General features: G+C 38.3%; 1 protein-coding gene across 1 annotated transcript; it reads right to left on the reverse strand.

Moving 5' to 3' along the window:
• Nucleotides 1–2,844: 2,844 nt before the first annotated feature.
• Nucleotides 2,845–6,316, reverse strand: LOC132169702 (protein DETOXIFICATION 45, chloroplastic-like). The gene is made up of 9 exons (XM_059580693.1): nt 6,046–6,316; nt 5,349–5,373; nt 5,162–5,262; nt 4,413–4,576; nt 3,918–4,006; nt 3,724–3,829; nt 3,547–3,642; nt 3,331–3,452; nt 2,845–2,920 (listed from the first exon to the last, which is right to left on the reverse strand). The coding sequence occupies exons 1-9, from the start codon at nt 6,314–6,316 to the stop codon at nt 2,845–2,847; spliced, it is 1,050 nt and encodes a 349-aa protein (XP_059436676.1).
• Nucleotides 6,317–10,555: the final 4,239 nt, after the last annotated feature.

Here is a 10,555-nt window from a genome sequence, read left to right on the forward strand (position 1 = left end):
CATCAGCATTGTGTGATAATTGTAGCATAAAAATGTAGTTTCTAATATTACATTAAAGTGAACCCTAGAACGGGTTCTAAACCATGAGTTGTCAATCATCTCTGACACACTTCGTGCATGCGTTTGGGGTTAAAATAATGTTACACTTATTCTCATTTCTTTACACAATTTTTTCTACATCCATAGGTGACTTTTAAAACTACTATTAGATATAAGATGGATCTTTATTGGATTTTGATACAATGATGATTTTAAAAGCCACCTATAAGTATGAAAAACTGTGTAAAAAAATTAGAGTAAGTGTAACATTTCTCTTGAGATTAATACCCTTCGGCTTTTTTATGTTTATTCATTTGAAAGCATTACAGACTTGCTTAAAATAAAAGAAAAATTATTAAATCAGTCCATGTGGCTTTATCTTGTAACAAATAAATCCTTGGAGTTTCAAAATGAACTTATAAATGTGATGTGCTTTTGTGACAAAATGATCCATGCGATCAAATTCCGGTCATTTTTCCTACCTGTTTTTATGAAAATACAAATTTACCCACAAATAGAAAGTTATACAAACTAAAAGGAAAAAAAAAAAAAAAAAAAAATTAAGGTCAAATTTTAGTTTTTAAATATTTGGCCCTTACCCATGCAAGCTAGAAAAAATAAAAATTGCCCCTACTCACAATTCTTTCGGCCCTACTTATAAATGTTTTTGGCCTTGCCCAATAAAAATTTTGGCTCCACCAACTAAATATTTTGGCCCTACTGCTCCTACCCAAAAAATCTTTTGGGCCATACCCATTAAAACTTAAAAGTTGGTTACTAATTGTCAAATCTTTTAACCCTTACTCATTGAAAACTGTAGTAACCTTATTTTTGTCCTTAACCCATTAAGCTGATTACCCATTTGAGAATTGGATATATCTGAGCATTTTGTTGTACGTCTCATTGCCATTCTAACCCTAAACAAGCACAAGTCCACAATCAAGATTTAATTTTCCTATACTGATTTAAGTTTCCAAACGCAAAGTAATTTATTTTTACCTTAAACTCTTTGTTTTTGTCTCATGGTTGTTTCTTCTTCGTGTAATTCAATCTAGGTCTTTAATTTTATTTTATTTTTATTCTTTCTTTCTTCCACTTTAGATGATAATAATAATAATAATAATAAATAAATAAATTTATGACTTAGCCCTTTCTTTTTTTTTTCTTTTTTTTTTTTTCCTAATCTTATGCCTTGGCCCCAACCCACAATACTTTTTGACTCTGTTCGTGGTCTTTTGGTTGTGATTCGACCACGTAGCCCCAAGAGCCAAATTTAGGAGTGGTCTGAACAGAAAGAATAGAGGGTCTCGCATATTTTCCTTTTCTTATTAATCTAAGGGGACAATACAAGAACACCCATCATAATACTACGCTCGACAAGGGAAATTGTCTCGATAAATCCTTGCTTTTGTAAGCACTATTGCTCACGCGGGCAAGAAAAACCTGGACTTTGCCAGAGAATAAGATGCATGTTTCCATCAATAATCCAATGATAATCTAAAAGGCATAAATGACAAATTCGTAACAATATTTATAGCCTTCCATGAAAAATAATAATAATAATAATAATAATTCATTGAAAAATGATCTAATTGATAACACATGGTTTTGATTAATTTGTTTACTTTATACCAGATGATACCAATCGAAAATCAAAACTGTTTTATCTGCTTAATAAGATCTCTTAAGGAATCTATGTCATACTTGAGAATAGCAGTAGTCCTGCAATCATTCCAGATTGTTACCACCTCAAGTGGCCAGCTGAAAAAGGTGGTGTTAAATCTCAGGCGGACAAAAAAAAAAAAAAAAAAGTAGTTCTATATTCAAAAGCCAAACTCCAAGGCAGAAAAACACAGAGATTCAATCGATAAACCATTACCAGCAAACTTCTATGAGTGATTCTACCAGATAGTAGCAGTTTTTTTTTTTTTCCCCCCCATTTCAATTGGAGAAGCAAGAAATACATGCAATATCAACTAAGCTAAGAAAGCCATTTAAGGTAACAAATTAGAAATAAGGAATGTCATTTGCATGGTAAGTTCGTATAAGTCTGAAAACATCACCTCAATGTGAATACTTTAGTTCATCTCCCTTGCCTCAAAAAGAAAGGTGACTATTTGTCTTTTTTTTTTTTAACTCAAATGAGAAATGCTACACACGCTCAAATACACGCTCCATGATGGCTGAAGTAGCACTAAAAATCACTATTAGATTTTAGATTGATCACTAGTAGATTTTGAATCCAATAGTAATTTTTAGTGCTACATCCTGAGGGTGCATTTGAGAGTACTAGTGTGTGCAGCATTTATCAACTCAAATTACTTGGATTTTACTGTACTACCAAGTTTCCACCGAATATTGTCGCCTGTCCTTGCTGGAATTGGGGTACAAGCTATATTCAAAAAGTAATATTCCAATAAAATGCTTTCCTTCTATAAAAGTTTTTATAGTGTTTTCTTCTCTTATAAAACTTTTGTGTAAAAAGCAACTGGCAGTCGCCTACAGAAACAGAGAACATGAGGAAGGGGAAAATAAATATAAAAACAGGTATGAATTACAATTTTCAAATAACCTTTTACCATAGTTTGATGGGGTGAATTAAACCGTATTTGAAGACATATTCAAATGAATCCATAGGTTCAGAACTAGGAAGACTTACCCACCCACTGTCATGCATAGATTTGTAGGACCAAAGACAAGATAAATTATCATTAGTTGAATACAAGCAAACAAATTAATTACAAGAATATATATATGATGTTAATATGTATCAGAAAGTTAGAACACTATGATCCATAATCAGAGTTATGAATATTGACCAACCTCAAGTCTCTGGAAGTCCCTGTGCAGGAACCACCATGGACCCCTTTTTGATAGTAATCTGAAAAAATGGATTAAAATTAGTCAACGAGCACGAGCAAGAAATAGCAAAGATCAAGCATACATAAGCAGAGCAACACTGATAAGCATCTACAAAAGTCTTCAGTAACATTGAGGCCAACAGTGAATAATGCCAACAATACCTAACTGATAAAAGTTGACTACAAATAAAAGTTGATATCATTAGTAATATAAGGTCCAGGACCAAAGATTAATAGAAGAACTAAAACAAGCTTTCACATCACTAAATCACCAAGATATCAACACCAGGCATATGACAAGTAGAGATGTACATAATAAAAAATACTCATCAGCAATTGCACATCGGCCCCTTGCCTACTGTCAGGATTTTCGAAAAGTGCATATACCCTCTGGAATGAAAGAAAATAATCATAATATTGTAAATTTTACCTCATAAATCCTGCCACCGTTCGTAGGCACATAAAGAGTGTCAATCCCAACCAAACCCCAGGAAGACCAATAATTGAAGGAGCATAGAGCAAAAACACTGAACATATTGCCCCTACTATCATCTATAAAATCAAATTAAAAATGTCAGAGAAGCAATATGTACAACCAAGTAAGGACATCTCAAATAAGTTTTAACTCTGCATAAGCCAGGCTTACCATCGAGCAAGCTGCATATGGGAAGTCTGAAATACCAAAATGGAGACCATCAAAAATATAAGCCAGTGCATTCAAAGGTTGACTAGCACTGACAAACTGTAAAGGCGCCAACAATAATAACAACTTTAAACTATATAAAAATTAAACAAATTGCAGAACACGAATGTCCATACATACCAATACCCCCGTTTTAACAATTCCTAAAACTTCAGCATCCTTGGTGAACACGGAGGCCAAAGAACCAAAAGAAAGACCCAGAATTGCAGACAAGCAAATTCCAGTCCTATCTGGAAAAACATGCCACATCAAGTCCTCAAACAGAATCTATCCAACTTTGTGTCCATCAGACACTCCAAATACAATGGAGAAGCAAAAAAGATATGCTTACCTTCAACACAAAGTGTGTAATGTCCTTTACAGTCTGGAAGTCACCTTTAGATAAAGAACTCGCAATCAGGGCCTACAAATAGATCCAATTTGGAAGTCAACAAAAATACAAACTTCTGTAGGTATCCTGTGAACCAAATGTAGCATCTCGTAGTAAGCGAACTACATATTCTTAGAGAGTTGCTTGGAGGTGCTTAAATTGCAACAATTAAATGCAGCAAGATACATTTTTCCTTTTCATTAAAGAGTAAAATGTTTTCCAAAAGCTCCTTGTCATTTATTTTCCATTCTTCAACCAGTTGTCAGACTTTCCCTGTGTTTATGTATATTCTACTGCAATAGTGTCTTATTTTACCCACAGCCAATCCACAGAGCTGATCATTCCAACCAAATAGAAATTGAATGGATGATAGTATGGGAACAAGTAAATAAGAATGTCATGAAAGCATAAGAAATCATTCGAAGAAAGAATTTAATACCTGACCAGATGCAGCCAGTGCATCTGTAAGGAGGGATACAGCTAGCCATACTTGAATACATATCTGATGTGCAGCCATAGCTACCGGACCTTGACGAGCAGCCATTAATGTCCCCAATGTCATGGTTGTAAGAACAGGAAAAGTTCTTCCAAGAAGAAAGCCACCTAAAGCAGCCAATAATTGGTAAGCATAGCTGTTGAAATACATCTGAAGTAGATAAAAGGTCTAACATGTATATCAATCGCTATCAGAATACCAAATAGAGAAACATTTCACCATCCAAAATCAATGTACTGTTCCATCAGCAAACTAATGTCAATTACTATCATAATAGCATAATTCATGCAAATGTGCAACTGACTGAAACAACAGTTTAGACATATGAACCTTCTAAATATACAAGGAGTAAGGATAGACTTGTTTGGGGTTTGTGGGGGAGGGAAGGAATGACATCCTTTCTAAAAACATAAGTGAAAGAAAACCAAAAAATATTGAAACATTGCACCATCCCAAATCAATGTACTGTTCCATGAGCAAACTAATGTCAATTACTATCATAATAGCATAATTCATTCAAATGTGCAACTGACTGAAGCGAAAGTTTAGCCATATCAACTGTCTAAATATACGAGTAAGGAGAGTTGCAAAAAACTATAAATGGAACTCTTACTGGGGGCTGGAGGAATGCCAGCCTTTCTAAACATATAAATGGAAAACACAATCAAACTGACCAAAAACTAAGAACTTACCAGATTTTATATATCCGCCAAATTGAAGTGATCCCATCTTTGGAGGCAATAATACAGCTCTCTTGTTTAATTGCCAGATCAGTAAGAAGGTAACAATGTATCTGAAGCATAAATTTTCTAGCATGATTATGGTCAAATAAGGCCAAAAAGAAAAGAAGAAGTAAATAAGTCCAAAAAAAGCACATACTGAGACACAACAGTGGATATGGCAGCTGTTAGGAAATTAATCTTATTTCCCAAGACCCGTGAGATGCGAAAAATAAGAAGAATGCGGAATAACAAAGATTAGGCAATCAAATCACACAACACAAAGATTTAAGTGGTTCGGCTTAACAAGCCTACATCCACTGGCGGAGACGACCCAGAGAAAATTCACTATCAAAAGATGAGTACAAGAGAGTAACAGGGTGAGAAAACCACTCAAACCCAAAGCCCCAAATATACCCAATTCTCACTTTGCCCAAAGGAGAATAATAACAAAAGGGGAAAAGAAAACACTCTCTTTCTTGCTCTCACTTTTCTCTCTATTATTGGCTCACCAAAACACAAAGCAAATATTACTTTGTTTTTCTCTATGTGTTTATGTGCTGTGGACACCCCTTTATATAGGACATAAAAGTTGGCTAAGCAAGGCTCCTCCAATTCCAAATTGTAGAAGGACTTTAAGTCCAAGTCATGCTCTAAAAGGAAAACCAATTCCAAGAGCAACTAGGAATACAAAACTTGAGCCAAAAGGATCCTCTTTTAATGATGCTGGGTCCCACCAACTTTATGGTGAAAGTCACAAAACTCCAACAATCTCCCACTTGACTTGAATCCCATCAAGTTGCAACAAAGTGAATCTCCTCCGGATGTCTCCTCCGCCTATCTTCAAGCTCGAAGACCAACTGAAGCTGCGCACAGCTTCAGTTTCTCAATAGTCACTCCTTTTGTCAGCATGTCTGCCGGATTCTCAGTTCCACGAATCTTCTCAAGTAGCAATTGTTCACTTTCAAGAAGAGATCGAATGAAGTGATACCTCAACTGTATATGCTTTGTTCTTGAATGATACGCTGGGTTCTTCGCAAGAAAAATGGCACTCTGACTATCACTGTGTAGAACGCCCTTCTCATTCTTCTTTCCCAACTCATCCAAAAAACCTTGTAGCCAAACCATCTCCTTTCCAGCTTCTGTCACGGCTACATACTCCGCCTCTGTAGTGGAAAGGGCTACAATTTTCTGTAACCTTGAGGTCCAACACACAGCAGTACCTCCTAGAGTATATACAAACCCTAAAGTACTTTTCCTGCTATCAACATCACCCGCTAGATCAGCATCCACGTAGCCCTGCAGCTTCAATTCTGCACCTATGAAGCAAAGGGACATATCTGAAGTTCCTCTCAAATATCGCAAAATCCACTTGACTGCTTCCCAATGCTGCTTCCCTGGATTACTCATGTACCTGCTCACAACTCCTACTGCATGTGCAATATCCGGTCTAGTACAGACCATTGCATACATCAGACTTCCGATAACCTTGCTCATGTATGCTTTCTCTTGATCCGTCTTCGGTGACTGATCCTTGGTTAGTCTGAAGTGACTCCCCAAGGGTGTGCTCACTGACTTAGCTTCATTCATGCTAAATTTGCTGAGAATCTTCTTCACATATTCTGTCTGTGAAATCTTCAGTGTACTATTGGCCCTGTCCCTGATGATTCTCATCCCAAGGATTTGTTTAGCAGCACCCAAATCCTTCATTGCAAACTGCTTTGATAGCTGGTTCTTCAACTTGTTGATGTCTTCCATACTGGCCCCTGCAATGAGCATATCATCTACGTACAAAAGTAGAATAATGTAAGAGTTCTTAAGACTCTTGACATAGCAGCAATGATCTGCATTGCATCTTGTGAACCCAGTACTGCACATGAAACTGTCAAACTTCTTGTACCATTGTCTTGGAGCTTGTTTCAGACCATACAAGCTTTTTCTCAGTTTGCACACTAAACTCTCCTTCCCCTGCATTGCAAATCCCTGTGGCTGCTGCATATAAATTTCTTCCTCTAACTCACCATGAAGGAACGCTGTCTTCACATCTAGCTGCTCTAGATGTAAGTTCTCCGCCGCCACAATGCTCAGCACAATTCTGATGGTTGTCATCTTCACCACCGGAGAGAATATGTCTGTGTAGTCAATTCCTTCTTTCTGCTGGAATCCCTTGACTACCAATCTTGCCTTGTAGCGTTTGCTACCATCATGTTCACCCTTTATTCTGAACACCCATTTGTTGTGCAAAGCCTTTTTACCTGCTGGCAACTCAGTCAGCTCCCAGGTCTGGTTAGTCAATAATGAGTCCATCTCATCCTTCATGGCTAACTCCCACTTGATTGAATCTTCAACCTCCAAGGCTTCAACAAACGTCTCTGGCTCACCGCCATCCGTCAACAAAATATGAAATAGGGAGGGTGAAAAACGCTGTGGAGATCTAATGGTTCTAGTAGATCTACGGACAGCCACTGTTGGTGTACCCTGTTCAGTCTCTTGATCTACTGTTTCTTCAACTTCTAGACCATCTTCAGTTTCTGAATCCTTATCAACTTCTGAATTCCTTCTCTGAGCTGCACCTTTAGAAATTCCATCTAGGTTGATAAATTCAGGCTTCCCAGCCTCTGACTCTGTACTTACTGGTTCTGCACTTAAATTATTCTTATACACAGCCATTTTATTAAAAGTAACATTTCTACTTCTAATGATCTTCCGATTTTGATCATCCCAAAACCTATACCCGAATGCCTCATCCCCATAGCCAATGAAATAACATTTTCTAGACTTAGCATCTAGCTTGCTACGAGCATCAGATTCAATATAGACATACGAGCAACAACCAAAAACTTTTAAATGAGAAAGATTTACCTTCTTTCCACTCCAGACTTCTTCAGGTAGTCTATGGCCCAAAGGAACTGATGGTCCTCTGTTTATCAAGTAAGCAGCAGTGCTTACTGCATCCGCCCAGAAAGTTTTCGGTAGTCCAGCATGCAACCTCATACTTCTAGCACGCTCATTGAGGGTCCTGTTCATGCGCTCAGCCACGCCATTCTGTTGTGGCGTTCCCGGAATAGTTTTCTCCATTCTAATCCCATTTGCCGCACAAAACTGTTTGAAACCCCTGTCTTCGTATTCTCCCCCATTGTCTGATCTTAGACACTTCAATTTTAGACCAGTTTCTGTCTCTACCATGACCTTCCACTTCTTAAAAATTTTAAATACATCAGATTTAAGCTTTAAGAAGTAAACTCATATCTTCCTGCTTGAGTCATCAATAAATGTAATGTAATACCGCGAGCCTCCAAGAGATGCCACTGGTGCGGGACCCCATAAGTCTGTGTGTACCAACTCTAGCTTTCTCGGCTTCGGTGTTCTGCCAACTTTCATGAAACTCACCTTCTTCTGCTTTCCTAGGATGCAGCCTTCACACAAATCAGACTCAACTGACTTCAACTCTGGTAGTTTCCCCTTTGACAGAAGTACATTCATCCCTTTCTCGCTTATGTGCCCAAGCCTTAAGTGCCATAATTTTGAGTCAGCATCCGTATCTGCAACAGAAACTGTATCCTTGCTATTCATCGTCATATAGAGAGTACCCATTTTATGACCACGAGCCAAAATCATGGCTCCCTTGCTGACCTTCCACTTTCCACCGTGGAAATGAATTGAATGCCCTTCATCACCAAGTTGTCCTACTGAAATCAGGTTCTTTTTCAGCTCTGGGATATGCCTGACATTTTGCAGCTTCCATACTGAGTCACTGTGGACTATAATGCAAACATTGCCTATACCCACAACATCCAGCGACGTTCCGTCAACCAAGTACACCTTCCCGAAATCTCCAGCCACGTAATTTTTGAGAACTTCACGGATCGGTGTGGTGTGAAAAGAAACTCCTGAGTCCAAGACCCAAGAATCAAGAGGACTGTCAACAGATAGAAGTAGGGCATTGTGCACTTCTTCTATTACCACGACATTTATGGCATCATTTTCGGTCTTCTTCTTTAGCTCTCTGCAGTTCTTCTTGAAGTGGCCTGTCTTGCCACAGTTCCAACACTCAGGTTGTCATCCAAACCTGGATTTGCTCCTGCCCTTCCAGGACTTAGATCTGCCCCTCACAGAGTTTCTGTCTTGTCCTCTGCCCCGAGTCTCGAGGTTTAAAGCAGCACCAGAACAAGAGGCTTCACCCGCATCTCTTCTGCGAACCTCTTCACTGAGAATCAAATCTCTGACGTCTTCATAGCTCAGTTTACTCTTTCCTACAGAGTTACTCACAGCCATCCTCACTGCTTCCCAGCTATTTGGCAAAGATGCCAAGACGATCAATGCGCGAACCTCATCATCAAAATTAATTTCCACCGAGGACAATTGATTTGTGATGGTGTTGAACTCATTGAGATGATGTGCCACCGAAGCTCCTTCCGCCATCTTTAGGTTGAACAATTTCTTCATCAGATGCACCTTGTTGTTAGCCGAAGGCTTCTCATACATGCTTGACAAAGCCTTCATTAGACCTGCTGTGGTCTTCTCCTTTACAAAGTTGTGTGCAACTGATTTTGACAGAGATAACCTGATAACTGCTAGGGCTTTACGATCAAGCAGAGCCCACTCGCTATCATACATGTCGTCGGGTTGTTCTTCCAAAAGAGGTTGATGAAGATCCTTCCCATAAAGAATGTCTTCAATCTGTACCTTCCAATATCCAAAATCTTTGCCCTCGAATTTCTCGATTCCCATCTTTCCTTCTTCACCTGCCATCGCTCCCACTCGAACCAACGGCTTTGATACCAGTTGTTAGGAAATTAATCCTATTTTTCAAGACCTGTGAGATGCGAAAAATAAAAAGAATGCGGAATAATAAAGATAAGTAATCACACACGACACAAAGATTTAAGTGGTTCGGCTTAACAAGCCTACATCCACTGGCGGAGACGACCCAAAGAAAATTCACTATCAAAAGATGAGTACAAGAGAGTAACAGGGTGAGAAAACCACTCAAACCCAAAGCCCCAAATACACCCAATTCTCACTTTGCCCAAAGGAGAATAATAACAAAAGGGGAAAAGAAAACACTCTCTTTCTTGCTCTCACTTTTTCTCTCTATTGTTGGCTCACCAAAACACAAAGCAAATATTACTTTGTTTTTCTCTGTGTGTTTATGTGCTGTGGACACCCCTTTATATAGGACATAAAAGTTGGCTAAGCAAGGCTCCTCCAATTCCAAATTGTAGAAGGACTTCAAGTCCAAGTCATGCTCTAAAAGGAAAACCAATTCCAAGAGCAGCTAGGAATACAAAACGTGAGCCAAAAGGATCCTCTTTTAATGATGCTGGGTCCCACCAACTTTATGGTGAAAGTCACAAAACTCCAACA

This window comes from Corylus avellana, chromosome ca1 (assembly GCF_901000735.1).
Source record: "Corylus avellana chromosome ca1, CavTom2PMs-1.0".
Taxonomy (NCBI): Eukaryota; Viridiplantae; Streptophyta; class Magnoliopsida; order Fagales; family Betulaceae; genus Corylus; species Corylus avellana.

Coding starts and splice junctions, on each gene's coding strand:
- LOC132169702 (XM_059580693.1), bottom strand. CDS start 6,316: ATGGTTTGGCTACAAGGTTTTTTGGATGAGTTGGGAAAGAAGAATGAG. Junction 5,263..5,348: donor ATATCCACTGTTGTGTCTCA/GTATGTGCTTTT, acceptor TTTATGCTTCAG/ATACATTGTTACCTTCTTAC. Junction 4,577..5,161: donor TGGCGGATATATAAAATCTG/GTAAGTTCTTAG, acceptor TGGCTGCTTTAG/GTGGCTTTCTTCTTGGAAGA.